This window comes from Ictidomys tridecemlineatus, chromosome 1 (assembly GCF_052094955.1).
Source record: "Ictidomys tridecemlineatus isolate mIctTri1 chromosome 1, mIctTri1.hap1, whole genome shotgun sequence".
Classification (NCBI taxonomy): Eukaryota; Metazoa; Chordata; class Mammalia; order Rodentia; family Sciuridae; genus Ictidomys; species Ictidomys tridecemlineatus.
The window spans coordinates 75,058,881-75,082,797 of record NC_135477.1 but is presented as its reverse complement, the minus strand read 5'-3'; the positions used below and the strand labels follow the sequence as shown (position 1 = coordinate 75,082,797).

At 48.8% G+C, this 23,917-nt stretch overlaps 2 protein-coding genes across 2 annotated transcripts in view; one reads left to right on the top strand and one right to left on the bottom strand.

Annotated features, from left to right (window-relative positions):
• Window positions 1-12,857, top strand: part of Znf488 (zinc finger protein 488) — a 20,149-nt gene extending 7,292 nt beyond the window's left edge. Inside the window, exon 2 of the mRNA XM_021729078.3 lies at window positions 1,570-12,857. Coding sequence (XP_021584753.2) covers window positions 1,731-2,687 — 957 coding nt within the window. The 5' untranslated portion in view covers window positions 1,570-1,730 and the 3' untranslated portion in view covers window positions 2,688-12,857. The remainder of the gene's footprint in view (window positions 1-1,569) is intronic.
• Rbp3 (retinol binding protein 3) lies at window positions 12,607-23,917 on the bottom strand. The gene is made up of 4 exons (XM_005329243.4): window positions 20,706-23,917; window positions 18,480-18,670; window positions 16,550-16,692; window positions 12,607-15,287 (listed from the first exon to the last, which is right to left on the bottom strand). The coding sequence occupies exons 1-4, from the start codon at window positions 23,757-23,759 to the stop codon at window positions 14,965-14,967; spliced, it is 3,711 nt and encodes a 1,236-aa protein (XP_005329300.1). The 5' UTR covers window positions 23,760-23,917; the 3' UTR covers window positions 12,607-14,964.

Genomic DNA, 23,917 nt, shown 5'->3' with positions numbered 1-23,917 from the left:
ATGTTTTTTCTTTATCATTAAATCATAAGACTAGTAAATGTCACTTTCCAAAGTAGCGTGTTTCATCGTGTTTGTACATCATAATTCACTGACCATGTCTTTGTAATCAGGCATTTATTTAGTTGTTGTTTTTTTGCCATTATGAATAATACTGCAGTGAACATCTTTGATTTATTCTCTTGTTAGGCAGCTCTGACCCCTCATCTCCTTCTTTTAGCTATGGTCAGAGTGTGAACAATCCAGCACCTGAAGGAAGGGTGCTTTCAGGCTGAGCAATTTCTGTGGCCCTCACCCTCACAGTCCCTCTCAACACCCAAAGGCGATTCAACATTTTTCCCAGTCACATCAATTAGCTGACACTGGCTTCAACTGGACAGGTTCTCACCGGAGGTACAAGACCAAGGGCAACAAGAGATGAGGGAATGGGACAGAGCTAAACACCCTTCGTGGGACCTCATCTTTTGGTCTTACGTCAGACGTGGAAAGTAAAGGACGTCTTTATGCTGCCAATAGTGACTTCTGCCTTTGCCTGAGCTGTGGAGCATACCCTTTGGGAGGACAAACTAAACTTTTCACGTCTGCTAAACCCATTCCCTGTCACTTCATTTATTCATTCAGCAAAGGTTTCCTGAGTACCTGTCCTGTGAAGGCATGATCAGGTGGCTGCAGAAGAGGAGAGGCATTTGAATCATTCTAGGGAGCTTGACTGGGCAAGAATGCATAGAACTGAGAGGCAGCCACTGTCCGGGTGATCATGGATACCACCTATTCACATGGTGCTAGGATGAGAATGGGGAAGTAGTAGAGACATGTGATCTAATAAGAAACTGGCTCAGAGAAAATTTAAGGAAGCCAGCCAGAAGCAGGAAGGGTCTGTGAGGTGGACAAGGGGCACCTTGCCTGGCAGACTGTGAAGCAAGATAAACAGACCCCGCTGGCAGCCTGAGGAATAGTGGGTCAAAGTTAGAGCAGGCAGAGAAAGGGATGGAGTGAGGAACAAGAACTCTGAGGCCCACAGTCCTCCAGTGCTGGGACCTTCTGATGCTGTGGCCTCCCCTGGGCCCTTGACTCTCAGAGTTGAGGGAGCTGGGTTTGGAATAGGACCTGATAGTACGCAGCTTCTCATGCTGGGTTTGTTTGTTGATAGAGGATCCAGAAAACCCTGGAGCTTCTGCCTCTAGAGCAGGCTCCCTTCCCTTTTCCTAGAGCCTCTCCAATTATCAGCCTTCCTGTGGTTAACTACCAGTGGCCATTTATGCCAGGAGTCTGCTGTTCTATTCTGGGTGCTTTCCAGCTGCTGCTGAATGGTGAGCTCTGGAGTCTGAGATCATCTGAGTTCCTCCTCTCCTCTCCTTCCCTCCCCCCTTCTCTCTCCTCTCCTCTCCTCTCATATTCTATCCTGTCCTATCTTAATTTCCTATCCTATCCTCAGGGGTGGTGCGGCCACTTCTCCCATTTCATATACAGTGGTGGAGGTCCCAGGAATCAGGTGGCTTGTCTGCCATCAGCCTGCATAATGCAATGAATTGCTACTGCCAGTCTCACTTCCTGTTGCTTCCTCTCTCCTAGAGCCCCGGGGGCTGAGTGTGTTTGGCCTACTCCTCACTGGCAATTCTCCAATCTCCTAACTCCTTCTGGGAAGACCAGGCCTTCAAAACCCCAAAGCCCTGAAGACTGATGGCTGCTGGAGTGTCCACCTTGCTCAGCCTGCCCAGCCCCTGCTGATCATCATGGCTGCTGGGAAAGGGGCTCCTCTGAGCCCTTCAGCTGAAAACAGATGGGGGATTAGTGGTCCTGAGCAGAGCTTAGGTCACAAGCAGGTGCTGCTTGAGAAAACAAACCACTTGGGCTCCGTTACTGCCACAAGTAGGGGTGGCCTGGTTGTGGGTAGTGCTGAGTTGGCTGTGCCAACAGTACCAGACAAGCCCAGACTGGGCAAGCCACTGCCCAGGAAGACACATGGGGAAGAAAGGCAGGGTGCTTTCATGGACCTGCCACAGCTCCATGAGAGACGAGGGGGTGATCAGGAGAAGGAGCACAGAGATGCTTCAGGCCAGCCTGACCCTCAGCAGCATAGCCAAGATGTTCCCAGGGCCCCAGTGGGCAGCACAGTCTCCTCTGTGTGGCCTGGCACAGCCCGAGGTGAGCAGAGGAGCGCCTTCAGCAAACCCACCAAGCGCCGAGCAGAGAGGCCTGGGCCCACCTCCATCTTCCAAGCAGGTGAATCTGCAGACTCCCTAATGGAGCTCTCCGGATTTCTCAGTACTCTAGATATCCCTTGTTGGGGTCGAATGTCAACTTCCAAGCTGGTGGTTGGCGATTTCTGGAACTTGCACACATTGTCACAGAACGCTCTGCTCTGCAGCACTTTCCAGGGTGCCCCTGTGCTGTGGCTGGAGCACACCCAGGCCCAGGTACCCACATCTTCTCCAGCCTCACGGGCCCTCCTGCCACCCACAATCACCTCCCTGGGCTTCTCCACCCAGAACTGGTGTGCCAAGTGCAGCCTCTCCTTTCGCCTGACCTCTGACCTGGTCTTCCATATGCGATCCCACCACAAAAAGGAGCATGTGGGACCTGACCCACACTCTAAGAAGCGCAGGGAAGAGGCCCTCATCTGCCCTGTTTGCCGTGAGTATTTCCGGGAGCGCCACCATCTCTCCAGGCACATGACTTCTCACAGTTAACAGGTGGCAGAGGAGCAAACCTAACTCAGCGATGAGGCAGAGGGAGCTCCCTGGCCTGCCTCAAGGCCATCACAATACTGCAGCTCTGTTGTAATTTGGAAAAAAAAAACAGACCAGAACTTGTGATGTATCTTGCAAGAAATGAAGTCATGAAATAAAAGGATGCACTTTGCTCATCCAGACTGATGGGACCATTGGCACAGGGAGTGGGCTGCTTCTGGTTCTGTCTGTTTATCTGCATGGAAACATGTTTGGTGCACACATAAGCTTTGCAGTCAGGCAAGTGTGCATTCCATCTGGACTCTATCATCTGTGAGCTGATACCTGAGCCATGTTCCTTCAATCTGCTGAGCCTCCGTTTTCTTATCTGTAAAATGGAGGCAATAAGCCCTTTGTCTGATGGATGTTGTCAGAGTCACAAGGAAGGTGTAAACAGCAATCACCTCACTGCCTGGCAAACTGGGCACCAAGTACATGAGGTTATGCTCACTGTCTGCACTAATCAGCTTTGTTAGCAAGTAAATCTCAGGGCCACAATAGCACAGGCATCTACTTCTCAGCCGCTTGTCAGTAGGGAGACCAGGGTAAGGCAGGCTCGGCTGGACATGGCTCCAGGTCTCAGGATCAATTCGAGTCCATGCTTTTTTTCTTCTAGGGCACATGGGCTGCCCAGAACTAACCTCTCTCATAGTGATGCCAAGAGCATGAGAGTGCAAGTCTAGATACAGAGACACATCTCAAGCATTTGCCTGGATCACAGTGCTTACCTCCCCTGGAACAATGCAAGTCACATGGCCAGATGGCCAGATCCAAAGTGGAGGACTGGAAAAAATACACAATAAAGCTGCAACAAGGAAATGGATGGACTTCCCTCCACAGGAGGTGAAGAATGAGGGCCAGTAGTAGTTCAATCTACCACCCGCACTGTGGGTCTTCACACTGTGAGTATGGGAAAAGGGAAAAGTAGAGTACATGTCATGTGCAGAAGGGGGCTGATGCTGCAGGAGCCGCCCTTCCCTGCTGCCCCAGGTGCAGCAGGAAAGAGGAACTCAGGGGCTCAGGGATACTTGGCATCCTTCTACCATGTCATCCCCCAAACAGTGCAAGATGTGTATACTGAATGTCCACCTTACTGGAGAAAGAAACTAAGCTCAAAAGGGTTTGAGGCTTTCCTAAGACCACTGCTGTGGAGTAGCAGTGCAGAGAAGACCCAAGATCCCTGAGTCTGAGCTTCTGTCCTTTCCAGTCCACCACAGGTCTGCTCAGCCCAGCACGGTCCCAGGGGATTGTGGGTGATTCAGTAATCAGAACTTAGGGTTAAGCCTAGATTCCTCGCCTCAAATTTCAACTTAGCCTTGCTACATATTCCCCCCACCCTCTCATTGACCTTCTTTTGAGCATTTTCCACTATCTTGAATACTAAGTAGTATACTGATTTATCTTGTTTACTGTAGCTTCTGTCATTGGTATGAAAGGACTGACTTTTTTTTTTTTTTCTGTCTTGTTCACTGCTGCATTCCATTGTCTAGAACAATGTGGGCACACAGTGGGTATTTGAAAGACATTTGTTGGATGAGTGAATGAAAGAATGCACAAATGAAAGAAAGAAATATTTGTTCTGGCCTCACCCCCTGCCAAATATCAAATTGGTTTTTCAGGAGGGTTTGGTATCTGTCAAATGGTGTGCACGCTTGTCTTTTTCTGGCCTACTGGGTCGACCCATAATTCCTGTAAAATCCACTTGACAGAGGAAAATGTCCCTTCCCAAAATGCAGTAGACACTTGGAATTAAAAAGGACTTTAGATTTATAGTCTTCTCCGTACTTTGTAGCTGTGGACTTTGGGGTCCACAACATGAATTGATGTGCTCAGTATTTCAGGGCAAATAAGTGGTGGAGAAGTCAAGGTTATAACTCTGAGGTATCTACACCTGTAGGTCATCCCTGCCTGCCCACCCCAACTCCACAAGGAACTTCTGCTATACCAGGTGATAACTTGAATGCAATGAATAAAGTGACCTCAAATGTCATTATTATTATTAATGTAATTGTGACCCCACTATTCACAAGCAGGGGAGGCATTTTAAGAAGCTGTACAGTTATGAAGCAACACAACAAAACATCTTCCACCAACTCTCCTTTTAAAGATAGAACTAATGTTATTAAAAATCAACTTTTACGATGGATGGAGTTAGTCTTGGTAAAAATTTATGTACCTACAAGTTGCTTTTCAGCCATTCAAATCAACAAAGATGATTTATAGAGGCGACAACTTAGAGTTGATTAATGTGACAGTTCTTAAGTATCACCAGACTGGTTTCCCAGAGTCCTTTTGGAGATGAGATCCTCTGTCACCTCTTCCTTCCAGTCTCCTATGCTGATGGGAGTGAAGCCACTTGGACCCATGGTCTGGCTAAGCTCTCTCAGTCACTGCTGTGGTCTGAATATTCATGCCCCCCAAATTCATGTTAAGACCCTAACCCCCCAAGGTGACAGTATGAAGAGGCAGAGCCTTTGGGAGGTTGGAATTAGTATCCTTATAAAAGAGACCTCAGAATACCAGCGGCCCAGTACCTCCATGAGGACACAGCCAGAAAGAGCCATCTATGAACCAGGAACTCTACCCTCCCTCATCAGACACTGAGTCTGCTGGCACCTTGATATTAGACCTTCCAGCTTTCAGAATTGTGAGCAATAAATTCCTGTTCAATTTATAAGCCACTTGGTCTATGTTGTTTTTGTTACAGCAGCCCAAGCATACTAGGTAGCCGTATTCCATACCCTAATGAAGAGTTGGTAGGTGATGTTGCTACACACATCACAAAAACAGATATGAATTTTACTCTTCAATTCTGGGGTAAGATTTTCCACTTTCCTTAAATTGTTTATAGCTAATTTAACTGGCTGGGCACCCGCTATCCTGTGGTACTGGTAGAATATGCATCCCAGCATTATCAAATTTTTCCTATCTCTCAAGGTCAGAAGTTTGGTGACACCATATGAAGCACCTGCCCTCTCTCTTGGCATCCCAACGTGTCCCTATGCTACTTGGCCATCTTTGTCTCTATCCTCCAAGCTTATCTGCTTTCTATCTTCCACTACTCTGAGGATTTAGGGCTGTGGTAGCTGCTATATTTTATATGAGTATCCCCCAAAAGTCCACAGGTAAAACCTTTGTCCCCAGTGTGGCAGTATTAGGAAGCGCTGTGGACATTTAAGAGACTTAATAAGAGACCTTTAAGATGTTGAGTGCCCTTCAAAGGGATTGTGGGAACCCCTGATCACCCAGTCTCTTCCTTCTTCCCTCTTTCCCTTTCTGCTTCCTGTTTGATGACATGAGACTTGCTCCAACATGTGCTTCTGCTGTTACCATCTGCCATACTTATCAGAGGCCAAGTCAATAGCGTTGCCCAATCTTGAATTGAAACATACAAATTATGAGCTAAATAAATAAACCCTTTCTCTTCATAAGTTAATTGCTTCAGGTATTTTATTACAGTAATGTGGAGCTGACATACTGTGGTTTTCTGGCAGAGTTATGGATAGGCATGTAACATAGAAGCCACTGAGTTGACAAACAGAAAGGTTTGACTAACTTCTTGGAACCAAGGAGGGAAAACAACTATTAGCAATTGGAAAAATGGTAAATTATGTCCTAATAAATCAACTCCTAACAGTAACATTCCATTAAAGTTCTCAAAATTAAAAAATGGAGCTAAAATAAAGCAATCTGAATTCAAATGCAATTTGGTTTTCAGTTTTTTTAACCAAGATCAGGGTTAATTTTTGTTTTTATTTTACAGAGAAGTAAAATCATCACAACCCTGGGGTCTTTTTGCGGTTTGAATGTGAAGTGTCCCCGAAAAGCTAACATAAGAAGATTTAAAGGAGAAATGATTGGGTTATGAGAGACTTAACCCAATCAGTGAATTAACCTGTGACAGGATTAACTAAGTGGTTACTGAAGGCAGGTAGGGTGTGGCTAGAGGAGGTGAGCATTAGGCGTATGCCTTTTGGGTATATATTTTTTATCTGGAGTCTCTCTCTCTCTCTTTCTCTCTCTCTCTCTCTCTCTCTCTCTCTCTCTCTCTCTCTCTCTCTCTCTCTCTCTCTCTCTCTCTCTCTCTGCTTTCTGATGATCATGTAAGCTACTTTTCTCAGCTACACTTTTCCGCCATGATGTTCAGCTTCACCTCGACCCCTGAGTAATGCAGCCAGCTACCTATGAATGAGACCTCTGAAACTGTGAGCCCCCAAATAAACTTTTCCTGCTCTACAATTGTTCTGGTCCAGGTCTTTTGGTCACATCAGTGAAAGCTGACTAATATAGAAATTAATATTGAGAAGTGAGGTCATTGCTGTAACTAACCTGACTATGTGTTTCAGAAGATTTTGAAGCATTTGGGGATTAGTGGGAGGAATTTTGAGAACTCTAGCAAGCAATGTTTTAGGTTATTGTAAGCAGAGCTTAATGGATGATTCTGGTGGGACCTCAGAAGACTAGAATGCAAATAGGACTGTGGACAGTGAAGACAGGGCTCAAGAGGGTTTAGAGAAGGAGGATCCTATTGGAAACTGGATTAGAGACCATTCATGTTATGTTCTAGCTGAGAAGTTGTCTGCATTTTGTCTGTGTCTTGAGATACTTATGGTGGCTTTTAGCCAAGTTTATATAACATTCAGGAGCAGAAAAATTTGAAAAACTTGGACTTGAAAGGTGGGAGTAAAACTGAGGCTAAGGACATTTAAGTTATTAAAGACATCATGTGCCACTAAAGAAATGCTAAAGACTTTGCCCTGAAACTATAAGATGGCTTGGGAGCATCTCAGAAAATGGCAAGACCATCTCAGACTCAAAGAAGTAAAAGTAAAAATTCTCTTGAGAAGAGAACAGTGGGGTACCCTGCTTTCACTGGGTGACCTAGGAAGTCTCTTCAACATGCCCAGCCACCAACGCCTTCAAAGGCTCCTGCTGCCAGGATTCCTGGAGGCTTGGCTACTGCCTTGGTTCAAGCATGTGGTGCTGGTTCTGCAGGAATGCAGGATGCAGGGGTTCATGGAGGCTTCCACCAAGATTTCAAAGGAAGGCCTGGAAGGCCAGACAAAATGCAGCAGGGTCAGAGTCCCTATGGGTAGCCCCTGAGTGAGCAGGGCATGAAGATGTGAGGAGACCCCCAAGATTAAGAAATGACATTGAGAGAGATATAGAAGGGCGCAGGCAGCCAGAGCAAGATGGTAAGTGAGGAGGAGGTCAGGAGCAGGGCCAGAACAAAGGAGCATGGGGAGGGTCTTCTGATGGGCTCAACTTCCTACTTGACAAAAGTACTTGTGGACATAAGTGGGGGGCCCCATCAGACAGACACTTCCATACTCATGGTCCTAAGTCAGAGATTCAATAGAAAAACTAAAACAGATGTGTGGATGGAGGGGTCATCCATCTAGTGATGGTGAGGAGTGCATGGATAGGGGAGGAAATAAGGAAAGGAGGATATCCCAGAGCCCATAAAAAGAACAGACCAAACTCCCCACCATTGGATTCCCAGCTCTGGGCCCCTTCTCTTCCAAGAAGTCTATGTCTGTATCTCTGTCACCTTACAGTAAACCTTCTTCTTGCTTGCTATATTGTTTTCTGTTCTCCAATTATTTGCTAAGAAACAACCAACCCAGGCACCACTAGATGGGAACCACTAGATGGCAGTACTGTGGAAGTTCCGCTGAGGAAGTCTGCAGGAATCCATCTGAAAAAAGCCAACAGGAAGGCCACGTGGGCTACAATCAACAGGGGCAGAACTACACAAGCCCTTTAGACAGAACATCACCATGCCATGTTCCCCAGATGCTGAACAGGGAGCTGTAGGACTTGTTTGCCAAGTTGAATTTTGGTCTTGCTTTGGTCCCATTCCTTCTTTTTAGGCCCCTATTTTTTCTGAATGGAAATGTTTACTCTGTGCCTTTGTTGGATACTTGTGAATTTTTATTTTTACGTGAGCTCATGACACAAGCTTGACCTGCGTCTCAGACATTGACGGTAATCTTTTGGGCCATCTTGAAATGGGGACTCTTGGAAATGAAGAAAATGTATTTTGCATTGTAGGATGGTCATGAATGTTATGGTCTGGATGTGAGGTGTCCCCCAAAAGCTCACACCAGAAGGTTTAGAGGAGAAATGATTGGGTTTATGAGAACCTGAACCCAATCAGTGAATTAATCTTCCGACAGGATTAAATGAGTGGTAACTGAAGGCAAATAGGGTGTAGCTGGAGGAAGTGGGGCATTGGAGGCAGGTTAGCACCTCAATCTCTGAGGGATGTAGCTGGCTATCTATGGACTGAGATCTCTGAAACTGTGGGCCCCCAAATAAACTTTTCCTCCTCCACAATTATTCTAGTCAGGTCTTTTAGTCACAGCAGCAAAAATAGGCTGACTAAAACAGATCTTAAATTTCAATCTATTGCCAATTCCAGAATCTTTAGACTAAGGATCCTAAATGCACATGACTAGATGATTAAATCAATGGATTAGATGAAGATGCCTGGGCTTTGGAGTGGCAATTGCGGTGGGAAGAGGGGTCTTGGATTATGGGGTTCATGTGTCTTAGGTGAAGAGTCCTTAGATCCAGGCTGTCCCAAGTCTCATGAAAGGCTGGAAATCAGGAAAAGTAGTTGCCACTTGGCTCAACTGACTTTTTAAAACACTGATAGAGAGCAAAAATGGCATGGACTCACTGACATCAGTGGTGGTAGTGATAGGGAGGGGGCAGGAGCCATCAGCTAGTGACCCCAACTCTGTGATGCTCTCAGCTATTAAATAAGCCCTCCTGACCTCACCATGTCCCCTATTCCTGGGAGCACAGGCAGAAAACATTTACTTAGAGTAAAAGTCAGCAAGAGGAACTCTGGACCAACCCTATGTCCTTCATCCCCTGGGGAAGAGGTGGCTCTCCCTGGAGGCAGCAGTGTGCCTTACAGGTCTCACACACCTGACATTTGGTGATCTTGTTGGTTCATTTGTTGGTTTTAGAAGTCATGTGGTAAGTCTAAAGAGCACATAGCATATGAGATCTGAAAGTCATAAGAATTATCTTTTAGTTTTAAAAAAAGAAAGTTGTTCTCCAACATGCTTTGGCTTGGGACACCTCCTAGGAGAGAATATTGGAAGACCAATTTTGAGTGGGGATTGGAGAGGCAGTTGGTATAGTGTGGAGAAGAGGGAGTCTTTAAATTTAGATTTCCTCTCCTGTTCCTGGTGTGTTTTTGTGGGGCCTTAGGTAGGAGGCCCCTGGCCTCTGATCCCCTTGCCATTCTAAGCTGCTTGGATTAGGAGGCTATTTTCGTTCTTGCCACCTGGGTTAGCAAAGGAAGTCCTTAGGCCAGGTGGCAGCTAAATCCCACAGAATGGGGAGATGGGAGATGGTGCCCTCTTGTGGGGACTTGGAGTAGGATTTTGACCTATCACTTTCTTTGGACCGCAATCTAACTTCCTGGGTAGCCTTCCTGGGTAGCTGACACACAAGTGGCCGTCTATTGTGTGTTGACATTTGGTGATCCTGTTTGTATCAGGGACAGATACAGGGACACAGGAACAGGAGGGTGAGTGAGATGGGTGCGTGCAGGGGCCTCTCCTCTTGGGCACCTACCCAGCCTGGAGACAGGAGCCCTGTGGAGGTCTACCAGGTGTCTCCTTCCTTTTCCTTTCTGGATGAAACACATGGCACTGATCCCTGGCCTCTTTTGCAATAGGGAGGTTAGGCCAAATATCTAGCAATCACTTGAAAGTCAAGGTCACCTTTTCCCTGAAGGTACAGGCATGGCTAACTCCTGACCAAGAGCACTTGCTCCAGCACCTAGAGCAGGGCCATTCACCCTGTTACCCTGGCCCTGTGTGGCCAAGGAACAGATATACCCTTGAGAAGACCATGCCCACTCCCCATCTCTGCGGCTTATATCTGGTCCCCAGGATCATCTCTGGAACTTCTTGCTCTGCCTCCACTACTTGCCCTTATGGCTGGCTTGGCATCCTCGGGATCTGCCCTGAGGCGGGGGCAGAAGAGCTGGGGGAGGGGCCAGTATGCCCTGTATTCCTTTCTCCACCTACTGAACCTGAAGTTTGGCTACTTAGAGTGTGGCCTGGGGCTTTGATGGAGAAAAGTAAAGAAGGCCTATCTTGCCCCATAAAGCTAGCTTTGAGTCCCCTGAAGGCCTTTTTAACCCATTAGTGATACACAGCAGGGCCAAATGGACTCCTGGGAGGTACACCAGCACCCCTGGATGCCAGGCCAAGGGAGCTGCTCCGGCTAATCCTGCTGCATCTTGGCTGACCTACCTTTTCACAAGATCTGCCAGAGACAGATAAATCTGACCTCCAGTAGGATCTGCATCACAGAACAATGCCTTCCTGTGAGAACCAGCCCCTGGTTGCCTTGAGATTGGGCAGGAGGCTGGGAGGTTAGGCATCAAGCCGGGACTCTTGACAAGGGAGAGGGGATGGCAGACCACTGGGCAGCTATTGGTCAGTTGAGTGAGCCAGCAGCAGAGACATTTGATGGGATTTTCTTCTTTTTCCCTAGTCTTCTCTGGCCAAGGAGGAAACAACATGAGAAGGTTTGTGTGCAGGGAGGCTGACCTTTCACTTTATTCTGCAGAACACTTTTAGCTTCTCTCTCCCTCAATTCCCCTTGCAGACCAGGCCCAAGGCCTCCTATTCATGATGTTAGGTAGCAACCGCGGGATCTTTGTGGCCAGACAGTTGTTGGTTCAGGTCCCATCATTTGTCCAGCTGCTCTAGACTGTGTTATTTGAACAAAACAAAGTCTTTAGGTGATGGACGCTGAAAGGGATTTCTGTAAAGATCCTGGACTATCCCCATCTGTGGTAGCAGGGGAAATGAACTACTCAGCCAGGGTCACAGTTGAAGCCACAACCAGGAGCTGCCTATTGAGGATGTTGCTGCTGTCCTTGCTAAGGACAGAACATGGCTTTGTTGCCCCCCACATTTGTTATCCAGCAAGGGGCTAGGGGGTTAGGTCAAATTTCCAGCTATCACTTGAAGGTCAAGTTCACCTTTTCATTGCTGGTACAGGTAAGGCTAACTCCTGACCAAGAGCACTTGCTCATGGGTCTCTAGCTGCCCAGATTCCCCCATCACTTGCTCCAGAATTAAACATCTTGCACAGGAGTCTCCGACTGACCAAGGTAGAACTTCATGCCCATACTCTACCATGGGGGAAGCTGGAAAATTGGCTTTCAGACTGTTCAGCTTTGCAGGAAATGATAATAGCTAACATTAGTTGAGTACTGGATTAACTCATTTAATTTTCACAGCCTCAAATATAGTATTATATATCCCATTGAACATATGAGCAAACTAAGGCCCAGAAAGGTGAAATCAGATACCTGAAATCACACAGTTAAAAAAAAAAATAGCTATGCTGGTCTTCCCAGCCAGGCAGGCTGACCTGGGCTCCTAACCACTTCATTGCTTTTCAATAAGTCTGTTTCCCACAGGCTCAAATGGAAAGCAATTCTCTGAACATCAAACAGGGTGCAAATACTGTGTGACCTAAAGGAGGACAAATGTCCACTGTGTTGCTTATGTAACGTTGGGTAAATTGGATAAGTTGCTAAGCTTGACTGCATCTCAGCTGCCTCCCGGGTGCCGGATGATGATGATCATCCATGCTGTGTGAAGCTCCAAGAGAGAACATTCCCAGAGAAGAGCTGCTCCATGCCCCCCCGCTACTGAGATCTGTGAGATCTTTGCCTTCTGCCAACCCTACAGCATTCGACATCACTTTTTAAACCCAATCAACTATCCATAAGTGCCAGCAGTGTGAATCAAAGATATTTAGCAATGCAAAAGGAAAATCCACAAAAAGAATACGTGTAACCACCACTAGAGATCACTATGTTACAAGCAGGGGCTCAGTTTCACCATTCATTTTAATGTCTTTGGAATAATGACTGCTGCATCTGAAAATAATGACATGTGCTCATTATGAGGATTCAAGAAATGGAGCAAAGTATTATGAAGATAGACAAAAATACCATCCCAAATTCTAGAAGGAGCCATTGCTGAAGTTCTGTTAATTTTCAGAGAGCCAATTATACATATGAAAAACAGAAAGGGGAGGAAGGAGAGAGAAGCCCTAGAATTTACGTACATAAATACTGTAGAGCAGTCACTCATTCACCTGGAGAGTCATAGGTTTAGTGAGGAAGAAATTGACATCATATTATACATGTTACTACTGAGGATCAACTGTTACACTTAATCTTATCTGAATGTAGAACAAGGAACTGCAATGAAATCTTGTCTTAGAATGGACAGAGTATAAAGAGGGTGACTTTTATAGTTGCCCTATTGAAATCCCTGAAGTATTAGTGAGGGGCTTGGCTTGGTGATTTGCCCAGATTCCATATCCCTTGGGGGTCTCTGGAAGGAGTTAGGGAAGCAGGGTTGTTCCTGGTGCACTGGGAGAAACTGTCTAGGGGGAGGTTTGCTGGTCTAGCAGAGCCTGCGCTGCTGGAGTCTGACCTGACCCTGAGGTCAAGGCCTGATGACACCTGTGCATTATCCTCGCTGAGCAGTCCTGGGGCCCTGGGCTCCCAAGGCATTGACTGGGGGCTGGAACTTTCCTCACCACCCTCTTCTTCACCTCCACCAGAACTGTGGGCAGGGCCTTGGAGAGTTCTCACTTCTGAGTCCCTCCTCACTTCAGTAGGGCAGGGTTGTATAGCTCCTAAGACACTACCAAGGGCATCATGTTCCCAGGTCACCCCTGCGCTCCCTACATCCCTCCCTGGGCTCACTGGGTCTCAGTGACTGAGGGATGCATGTGGAAGACAATGTAGTCTTGCTCTCTGTGCACCCTGACATTCACGTGTAATCGTTGTTTATCCGACACTTCTGCCAGATGCCCTGCTGGCTGCCAGGCATCAGGAGACTAAGATTGAGTAGGACATTGCCTGAGTCTGAGGGCTACATAGTAGAAAATGACCTCTGAGCAGTGTGGGAGGTGCTCTAATGTCACGAGCCCTCCATGGGTTGTGCGTGGGTCATCATGCATCGAAGCCTCGCAGATAGAAACATCTGGTGTCTGGGAATGACCAGTGATATTTCCTCTGGTCAATTACCCAGGGACATGGTGAATTCCTATCCCACACCTGAGATGGGTGTGACCTGCCAAGATGCCAATCAACCTGCTGACTGCAAGACATCAAGACTCCACCCTTGAAACCTTATCCCGGCCTTTGATGTGCCCACTTAAATAAATCACCGGAAGCCATCTTTTCTTTGACTAGTTCCAGCACCCCTGTGGACTAAACCTATCAGGGGCTTTGGAAATATATTTCTGACTCCACGTTTTTTGTTCTCAACTAATTATTCTAGACTTTTATTTCTCAGGTGGCTTACATCCTCCTCAGCAGGAAGAAGAACCCTCACAACAAGACGCTGGCTGTGGCCTCCCTTACTCTAGCAGGGACAGTGTGCAGCAGGAGCCAGGCTCCCAAGCTTATGGCTTGTGTCATCCCACAAAGGAATCACAAGCTGAGCACTAGAAACCTGGAGATGTCCTATAAGTACAAACTACCTACCACATTTCAAAGACTTGTACAACAACATCATATTCAGTATCATTTCTATATTAATTATGTGGTAAATCCATACCACCCTGGATATAGTGGGTTAAGTAAAATATGTAGATGGTCTCTGAATTACTATGGTTCCACTTATGTTTTTTTTCTTTGTAATAGGTTTATCTGGACATTAAATGCATTTTAACTTGCAATATTTTTGACTCACATTTTGCTTGTCATGATATAAACCACCGTACAGGGAAGAGAACCTGCAGTGTTAGAATACAGTTACAATTAATCACCTGCTTTGTTTTACTTTTTAAAAATGTGGCTACCAGGAAATGTGTGTATCTTTCATCTGTGATTCGTGTATTCTACTGGTGAGGCTGCTCTTGGTGACAGCATGAAGACCAAGGTACCGGGATTGGGAAGCTGGGTGAGAGAATGGATCTGGACTTGCCTGTAAAGGGGGTGAGCTTTCCATGGGTGGCAGCGTGGGGGGTCAGGGGCAGAATCTAAGCAGAGAGGATTGGTGCAGTGATGAGGAGGTCAGATAGATGAGCCCTAAAGGTTCCTCCAACTCTAAGACTAACCAGAACTCAGCAGGTCTCTGAGCTGCCCCTGGAGCCTCAGGCAGACCCAGAGTTCTTACCCACCCAGAGCTCTGCCCATGGGGGCCCTCCCACAGACCCCAGCTCCACCTCACCCTTTCAGAATGTGCTGGAGCCTCTCCTTGGCTCTGGTTAGGGCCAGGTCTGCAGGCACCAGCACATGGGGTGTCACACCTACACCCTCCCAGGAGCTGCCATCTGCAGCTCCCACAGAGCGGGCTGTGGGGATGGTGATGTAGAGGTGGGTGTCGTCCACGTGGTAGGTCTGCGGTGGCTGGCAACCCCCACTGGTCACTTCCCCAATGACCAGGGCCCGGCCCAGCCTCTTCATTATGTAGGTAAATTCCTCTGCAGCGCCAGCTGTTAAACCACTGGTCAGGATGATCACATTTTTTTTGGAGCCGTAACGTTCACCTGGAAGACAGAAAGCCCTTCAGGATGGGGACTCAAGTCAGGCTGTTGGGCACCTGCCTTTTCTGTCACCTGCCAGCAGTGAGGAAGGCCTAGGATTTAGTCCTGTGCCCTGTGTCTCCAAGCAAGCCACTCACCTCTCTGAGCCTCAGTTCTACATCTGTAAAATGGAGACAAGAGTGTGTGTACCCAATCACAAGTATATAGGTGCCTGTGAACCCCCCAGGCAGGTGATAATGGGAAAGCCTTAACCTCCTGAGGACCTGGTGCTTTCTCTCCCTGAAGCTCCCTGTGTTGGACCCTGAGAAGAGCCAAATTTGTGGATGAACAAGGATAACCCTTCCAGGACAATGCTGTCCAATAGATAGGTCACACAACTCAGAATACAAGCTACTGATGTTATTTTAAGTTTTCTAGTTGCCCTGGTAAATAAGAAAAAAAAAGAATTCAGATAAAGTCAATTTAAATTATGATTTGTTTTGTCTAATATATCCATGACATGTTCATTTCCAATGCAATCAAATGTATCCATGGAGTTTTTCACTTTCTTTCATCCTCTGACCCCCGCCCCCCCACCTCCCCTAATAGGTCTTCTAAATCTGGTGATGAGCCACATTGAAAGTGTTCAGCTCTTGGCTCTCCTAATGGACTTTGAAGTTCTAGGATCTCACCATCTTCAGATCTGAGTCTGTTTTAACTCCTGGTCTTGAATGTCTGTTTGAATTTAGAATTTACCGGGTTCTGATATTGATTTACAACTTGAAATATGATTAGATCTGTATTCCAGAAGCTATGGTGAAATGCATGTATAATAAGGAAGTGCAGGAAGAAAATGGTAGGCTGCTTTTCTGGTCATAGACCTAGCCCCATTGGCTTCCAATGTCCTCTTGCGAGATGGGGGAACAGTTTCCTAGTTCTGAACTCTAGGTAGGGGAGAGGGAGGAAGCCGTCTATTCAGGAAGGGGCCTTTGAGAATTATTGTTCTATAATGCTCAGGGACTGCCCGAACATTCTCATTTTGGCTCTTTCACTTTTAACTGAGTGAACTCTGGCAAGATATTCAATCTAGTTGACCTCATTTTCTCCTCTAGAGAAAACAGTATGTGTTTTGCTGAGATTCAAGGTCATAGCACCAAGTGCATGAAATCAGGACAGCAGCTTTACGTTCTTCCAGTTACTGTGAATTTTACCTACGGTCAAGTGGTCCTTCCCTGATTTTCCAGAAGCTTCTAGAATGAGAACAGGAAGGGGAGGTCTTCACGCACCTGCAAGACGAGTGTGGGTCCAGAGTTCACTGATAGAGTCATTGGGCCTGCTGTAGATCTTGTCAAGCAGAACTGGAGGGCCTTCGTCAAAGAAGTAGGAGCACAGGGCAGCAATGGAGGAGGTGGGGCCACCAATGTTGAACCTGAGGGAAGGGAAGTGGATCTCACAGGTAGGTCCTCAGGCTCCTCTAGGGCCTGGAACCTTAGTCCTATGGAGGGTTCTGATCGTTCAGAGTTCCATGGGTAGGTATTACCCAGAGCATTTCCAAGAGTACCAGTCTCTTAAGACCAAGAGACTTTGTGTCAAAGACATTCAGAAGATACTGAATACCATGCCCTCCCCTTCTAATCACATAGTAATTCATTAAAGGCTCCGATATGTCCTGCAGTTAGAAATTTGTCAGCAAGTTTCCTCCAGGAATTGACCAGGGACTGCTCCCCCATACCCACAGTTCCTACCAATGGAGCATATTTTGAAAAACATTATTATGTCCTTCTGCATTCTCTGATAATTTTACAAAACTCCCCAGGTATCTCAGGTGTCCTAACATGGTTCTTAGTGTTGCAGGGTTGTGGAATTGCATCAGAAATGAGGGCGCCTGAGTCCATCTAAGGGCATTTGAATTTGTCCCACTGTATGACCTTGCTGTACCCTTGCCTTCCCATCTAGGAGTCTGGTGATATGTTAGAAACCTTTTCTGGTCAATGGCTTAGGATGGCCTAACTTTGTTCATGGCCCATGACCCCAGCATCTGAACTTCCAAACCTCAGGGACCAAAGGGTTTTTAAGTCAGTTCTAACTACAGGCTGAGACTTCCTCCTCTTTAAAATTGTTGATGACTCATTTAATCAGAAAGAGATTTAGCACTAAAGATGGTTCCGTTGTTTACTAAAGGGTATGAAGAATAAAAGGATCAGAGGAACCACAGGAACTCCAAGTTCCGGTGCTGGGCATGCACAAATGCACGGTGTTGGGAAATGATTTACCTTCAAGGGAGAACCAGCCTCGCTGGGATTCAGTGCCACCTAGTGGCAACTAAGAGCCATGTGAGTGTTGTCAGCTAGCAACTAGTAGCTGGTCTAGAAGCTCCCTGTCTGCTAATCCTGCCCCTTCTATCAGGGATCTGGGACAATAGGAAGTGTCCCTGTCAGATGGGAGCAGGCTGCTCCTCCCAGGCCCATGGAGAGTGTCCAGGACATGTCTACCAATGGACTCGGGAGTCAAGGAAGCCTGGTCCTAGCCATTGCCTGAGGACTTTTCTGCTTCCCGGCTTCTATTCTGTGATGGGAACTCACTGCATGTAAGGTGAGTTTTTGCTATGCAGAAGGGAGAAGGCTAGCTGAAAACATCCTTCCAACAACCATTTGTGATGCAAAGAATTCTTTTTTGCAATGATGATGTTCATTTACAAATTCTCTCTGCATCACTGGCTTTCTGATTCTCATGACCAGGATTGATTTTGTATGTTCTGAAGCACAACCATAGGTATAGGATTCAACTGTCCCTAATAGGACTAATCATCAGAACTACCTTAAACGCTTGTTAAATATACCAATTATGCATGCACCCTGCAACTACTAACTCAGGAAGTCTGGAGTAGGTCCCAGGAATCAATATGTTTAATGTCCCCTGCTCTTCCCACCCCTATTGGATTCTTATAACCAGGCAACAAGTCTGGGGTAATTCTTAACCTGAAATACACATGGGACTTACTGGAGGAGCTTAAAAGAATTTACCAGTGCTGGGGCCCCACCATGCAATTAAAACAGGACCCCAGGGCTGGTTGGCAGGAGGCCCAGTTGCAAGATGGCCTGGTCCCTGTCTTCTCTTTTGCTGCATCATAGGGTCTTTTTCTTCCTTGCTACAGCCCATAGCTCTGGTGTCTTCTGGCTACTGCCTGGCCAGACCACTGGTCCTTGAGCTACTGACCTCATGTCAATAATCATGGCATCTGTGTGCACAATCTTCTTCCAGATGTGTTCCACCAACAACTCAGAGACTTGGGTGAGAAGCTCACAGTCCCCAAACATGTCAAACCTCAGGTAGCCAATGTTGTCCTCCAGCACATTAGTATGGAAAGAAAACTTGATCAAGTCTGCAAAGACTTCTGGAGAAGGGATCTGGAAGAGTCAGGAGAGCAGCACATGGTAGAGCCTCCAGAAAATGGGTGCTACAGGTTCCCTTTATGTCACGAGAAATATTAAGGAGATAGGAAGTGAACAAACATTTCTGAAGGAGTTAGTAGATACTAGAGAATTGCTATGGCACATCTAGGAGATTGGTGAACTCAGGCCCAGGATGTGAACTCATATAAATGAATCAATTGATTAATTGATTGACAGCCTCCTTCCAGAGAATACTCATGTCTGCCAACCCCACTCCCTGGTATCCAGAGCTGAAGGTCCAGGCATAGTCTCCCCCAACACTTCTCAGTGTCCCTGGGCTCATCTTCCTCTCCTCCACTGTGGCAGGGGCCTGGCCTTGGGCTAAGCATTCTGCAGCTTTGTCATCACCCTTATAACCATTCCTTAAGGGTTACACCATTACTGTCCTCTTTCCCATTAAAAAAAAAAAAAAACTGAATCACGGAGAGATAAAGTAAATCGCTCAAGGTTACATAGCCAGTAAGGGATGAAGCCACACTCTGAATCCACATCTAACTCCAAACTGTGAACCCTGGCTATGCTGGAAAACAACAAGCAGGCAATTTAGAAATGTGTAGTTCTGCAAGCCCATCCCAGGATCCCCCAACATGGCTGTACTTCTCTCCTTCTCTCTCCAAGGGTGCTGGAAGGTAACAGCACTCAGTGAGGCAGGCTGAGGGCATGGAGCCAGCAGGGAGATCTGTGTGCATGGGGACACTGGTCTCCAGCCCCACCCTCCCCTCAGTCTCTCTCTGATTCTAGTTATTTCTGCCCTTCCTGCATACCCTCATGCCTTTCTGCACTCTCCCAGGCCTCCTTCAAGTGACATAAGCCTTCCCTGCCCCAGTGTACAATAGTCGGTGTTCCCAGGGTATTCTCAGCAAATGGAGGAACAGGAGCTGCTGGGTCCTTTCCACCTAAGGAGGACCCTGTACTTCTCAGGGTCCTGCTGTCCTCGGCAGCAGCAGTCTAAACAATGAGCCCAGCTATCTGCTCTCCTCCTGCCCCATCTCACTCCCTGCTCTCTCACTCCTGCTCAGTGACACCTCCCAAATAAGCTGCCTGCACCCACATCCTAACTTCAGGCCTTCCTTCCAAGAGAACTAAAGCAAATATCCTGCCTGCTCATAGTGACCAAGCAGAAAAACCCCAGTAAGAAAACAGTGAAGGGAGATGTTGTAAGTTCTGCCCTTTGATGCAGTGCTCAGCTAGTGGTGGGGCGCTTGGTGAATCCCGTGGCCACCTTGGCCACTGGACCCAGCAGCCACACTCCCTCCACCTGTTTTCATGTTCCCCCAAAGCCTCAGTGCTGGTTTTAAATATTTCAATCATGGGGGGTCTTGCTCTGAGTTTTCCATCCAGCAGGCCCTTAGATCAGGCTGCATATCCCCCCAGCACTGCTCCTTCAGGAGGCTGCACACGGCACTGTGGGAAGGGAAGAGATGAGCAGTAGGCTCCTAATGCAGAGGGGCTTCTGGACTGTGTCTGGCACTCCTGGCCCCTCCACGGTCTGTGTCCAGGCTCCGTGTTTTAGCTCTGAGGCTACTGTGAGGCTGGGGCCATTGTCTCCTTCCCTGTCCCTACCCCCACTTCTCCACCTCTACCCCAACTCATTCATGCAAATTGCAAAGCCCAGAAGCAGGCAGTGGGTAGGGATTACAAACTTCCACATTTACAGAGGAGAAATCAGAGCTTGGGGACCTCTTTCCCCAACACCGACAATGATAACCCCTGGAAATATCTCCTTCTTCTATCCCAGGGGATTTCAAAAACAGGGTTCTGGTGAGTAGTAATGTTCTATAGAAGGGTTTGGGGATTTCTGAGCTTAGAAGGTGGATGGAATGATGGAGGAGGGTCGCGGGGGGGGGGGGGAGACATGACTGAAGATTTAACCATGAAAACAAGCCCAGAAAAAAAATTGCCTTGCGCTGCACACAAAGCCCTGTACTTGGAGACTACTGGTGAGCTCACTTCCAGGATGGGATTGGGCCAAATCTCTCTTGTATCTCACCTGCATAGGTACAATTCCAGGAATGCGGTCCTTTGCATCCTCAGGGATGTGGGCTGTCTTCAGGTGTGGGTCCCCAGAAAGCAGCTGCAGATCAGCCCCTAGCATCTCAGCTAGGGACCCTTCTGAGGTCACCCTTGCATAGCGACTCTGGAGACCACTCAGCTTGGCAGCCATCTTGGCCCCCAGCTCAGGGGAGGCGTAGTTATCAGCTACAAGCTTCCCAGCTGTCTGCAGCACGGTGGGCACCTTGGCACGCAGAGCCACTATATCCTGGGCTGTGGAGAGGGCCTCGCTGGCGGGCACAATGATGTCAGGTTCCACCCCAGCCAGGTCCCAGGCCTCCCCAGTGGTGGCACTCAGGGCCATCTGGGTGGGCATGGAGGCATATAAGGGGCTGCTGCCCACCTGGTAGATGCCCACTGAGAGTGCCCCTCCAGCTGTGGGCTCCCCAATGACTGTGGCCCGCTGCAGGTCCTGCATGGTGTGAGCAAAGGCCTCTGCCGCAGACCCACTGGTGTGGCTCATCAGGATGTAGAGGTCCTTGTGGGGGTCGTAACGCTGCCCAGTCACCTGGGACACCGTCCACATCTCCATGACTTTCGAGGTGGCCCTATCAAAGATGGAGTAGAGGTGCTGGCGGGGCTCTGCCTCAAAGAAGTAGGAGCACAGCAGTGGCAGAGCCGAGGAGTAGCTGCCAGTGTTGTAGCGCAGGTCAATAACTAGCGCAGCTGTGTCTACCACCGGCTGCCACACCAGCCTAACCAGCTGTGGCCCGATGGCCCTGACCGTCTCCAGCTCAGCCATGGCATCGAATCGTAGGTAGCCCAACCGGCCAGGTAGCACCTCTGACTTGAACAGGGCCTCGATGAGGTAGGAGAGCTCCTCTGGAGAGGGGACCACAGGGGGTGGCAAGGGCACCTCCTCAGCCACCAGCTCACCAGGACTGTGGAACACCAGCAGGCGGTGGTCCTCAGACACTTCCTGCAGGTCAGCAGTGAGCTGCGAGGCCAGCGATTCCAAGTCCACAGCCGTGCGGTAGGCCCCGTGAGCCAGCTTGGCTCGCAGCAGAGACACCATCTGCTCCACAACCTCTGGCCGTGCATAATGGGCCTCCAGCAGGTGCCCTGTGCCCTCCACCAAGGCTCCCAAGCTGCGATGGAACTCCAGCACTTCCTGAGCTCTGTCCAGGGCCTCCTCAGCCAGTACGATGGCATCAGGCACCACTCCGCCACCCAGCCAGCCCTCACCATGGTTGTCAATGAAAGTTAGCACTGGCACGGTGAGCACCAGACCTCCTTCAGGCGTATCCAGCAGTGGCACAGTGCAGGTGTGCAGCAGGCTGCCCGCAGTGATCTCGCCCACCAGAGTGGCCCAGCCCAGGGACTGCATGAGGAAGGCGAACTCCTCAGCTGCAGTGGCAGTCCGGTGGCTGGTGAGCAAGTACACCCCGCGCTGGTTTCCATAACGCGGGCCCAGCAGCTCGCTGCTGCTGAAGTGCTCCTGTGTGACATTGGTCCTGCGGTCATAGGTGGTGAAGAGGCGCACAGAGCCTTCCTCTGGCCCCTGGAAGTAGGACAGCAGAAGAGGCACCGCAGAGGATGGTCCCCCGGGATTATGGCGCAAGTCCATGATGAGGTGCTCTGTGTCCTGCAGGGGTTCCCACACTTGGCGTAGTACATAGGGGGCTAGTGCCCCCAGCACAGAGGCATCTGGAAATCCATCAAAGCGCATGTAACCCACGTTACCTGGCAGCACTGACACCTGAAAGACAGAGTTCACCAAGGCTTGCCGGGCAGCATCATCCTGGGGCAACTCAGGCACCTCAGGGGCTGCAACTAGGGTATCATCAACTTCAGTCTCAGGCCCAGAAGAGGTTTCTTTGGGCCCAACAGCCCGCACCACGAGCCTGGGGTCCTCAGACACAGCCTGCAGACCGGCATTGAGCTTAGTGACCAGATCCTCTTCTGAGACCACTGCAGAGTAGTCCATGCTGGCCAGGTGGTGCACCAGGGCAGGCACACGGTCCACCAAGGTATAGTACTCCTGCAGGGCCTCTTGAAGATGGCGGACAATACCAGGCAGGGCACGGCGCAGGGTGAGGATGGCCAGGGCTTTCTCCAAGGCTTGCTCAGCTGGTGTTCCCACACAGGGCAACACTCCACTGCCTTCCCACGTCTGGCTGCCTCCACCCAGGGGTCCCAGGGACCTGGACACGGGTACCGTGAGGAAGAAATTGGACTGGCCTACCCTCAGCTTCTGGAGGTCCAGGGCACCCCCCTCAGTCCGCTCACCCACCACAATGGCCCTGCGCATCTGCTTGAGGATGTACGCGATGTCCTCAGCCACACCCCCAGTGCGTCCACTGGTGAGGACCACCACATCTTTGTCTGCACTGTACCTCTCTCCTAGAACCTCTGGCAGGGTCCAGATCTCTGTGGTAGTATTAGAGGGGCGGTCATAGATGGTATCCACATGCAAGACCGTGTTCCCAGGATTCAGGTAGGAGATGATGTAGGGGATACCAGAGATGTGGCCCCCAGTGCAGTGTCGGAGATCCAGCACCAACGCAGAGGTGCCCATAAGCTTACTCCACATGTGTTCCACCAAGAATCCCCCAAGCTTGCTCAGCACTTCCTGGCCCGGGATGTCATTCACCTGCAGGTAGCCCACATGGCCTTCCAGGATCTCATAGTGGATGTTTGTCTCCAACCCAGAAAGTAGTTCCTCTAGTGTGAGGTTGGTGAGAGCTGGGGCTTGCTGGGGAGCCTCTGGAATGGTGGGCTCATAGGAGATGATCAGACGCGGGTCATTCAAGGAGCTCTGCATACCGACCGTCAGCACATGGGCCAGCGTCTGAGGGTCTGAGATGCTCAGAATCTCATCACTCTTCATGGCCTGCTCGATGGCTGCCTGCATCCCCATCAAGTTCTCTGGGAAGCAGTAGTTATCCAAGAGGATCTTGGCCATATCCAGCACAAGGCTCGGCTGGAACAGGAGCGTGGGGCCAGCCAGTCCATAGAACAGCACGGACAGGACCAAGAGCCATTCTCTCATGGTGGGGATCCCCAGGAGGCCGAGTGCTGGTGACCCAGGACTCCTGAACAAAAGCCCCCTTGACTGTGCAAGGCCAAAGCTCTGCTCTGTGCTTCTGCCTTCCTCCTTCGTCCTTCTCAGTAGGCAGACAGAAGGTCTGGGGCTCAACTTGGGAGCTG

Coding starts and splice junctions, on each gene's coding strand:
- Rbp3 (XM_005329243.4), bottom strand. CDS start 23,759: ATGAGAGAATGGCTCTTGGTCCTGTCCGTGCTGTTCTATGGACTGGCT. Junction 18,671..20,705: donor CTGGAATTGTACCTATGCAG/GTGAGATACAAG, acceptor TGACTCTTCCAG/ATCCCTTCTCCAGAAGTCTT. Junction 16,693..18,479: donor GCCATGATTATTGACATGAG/GTCAGTAGCTCA, acceptor CCCTTCCCTCAG/GTTCAACATTGGTGGCCCCA.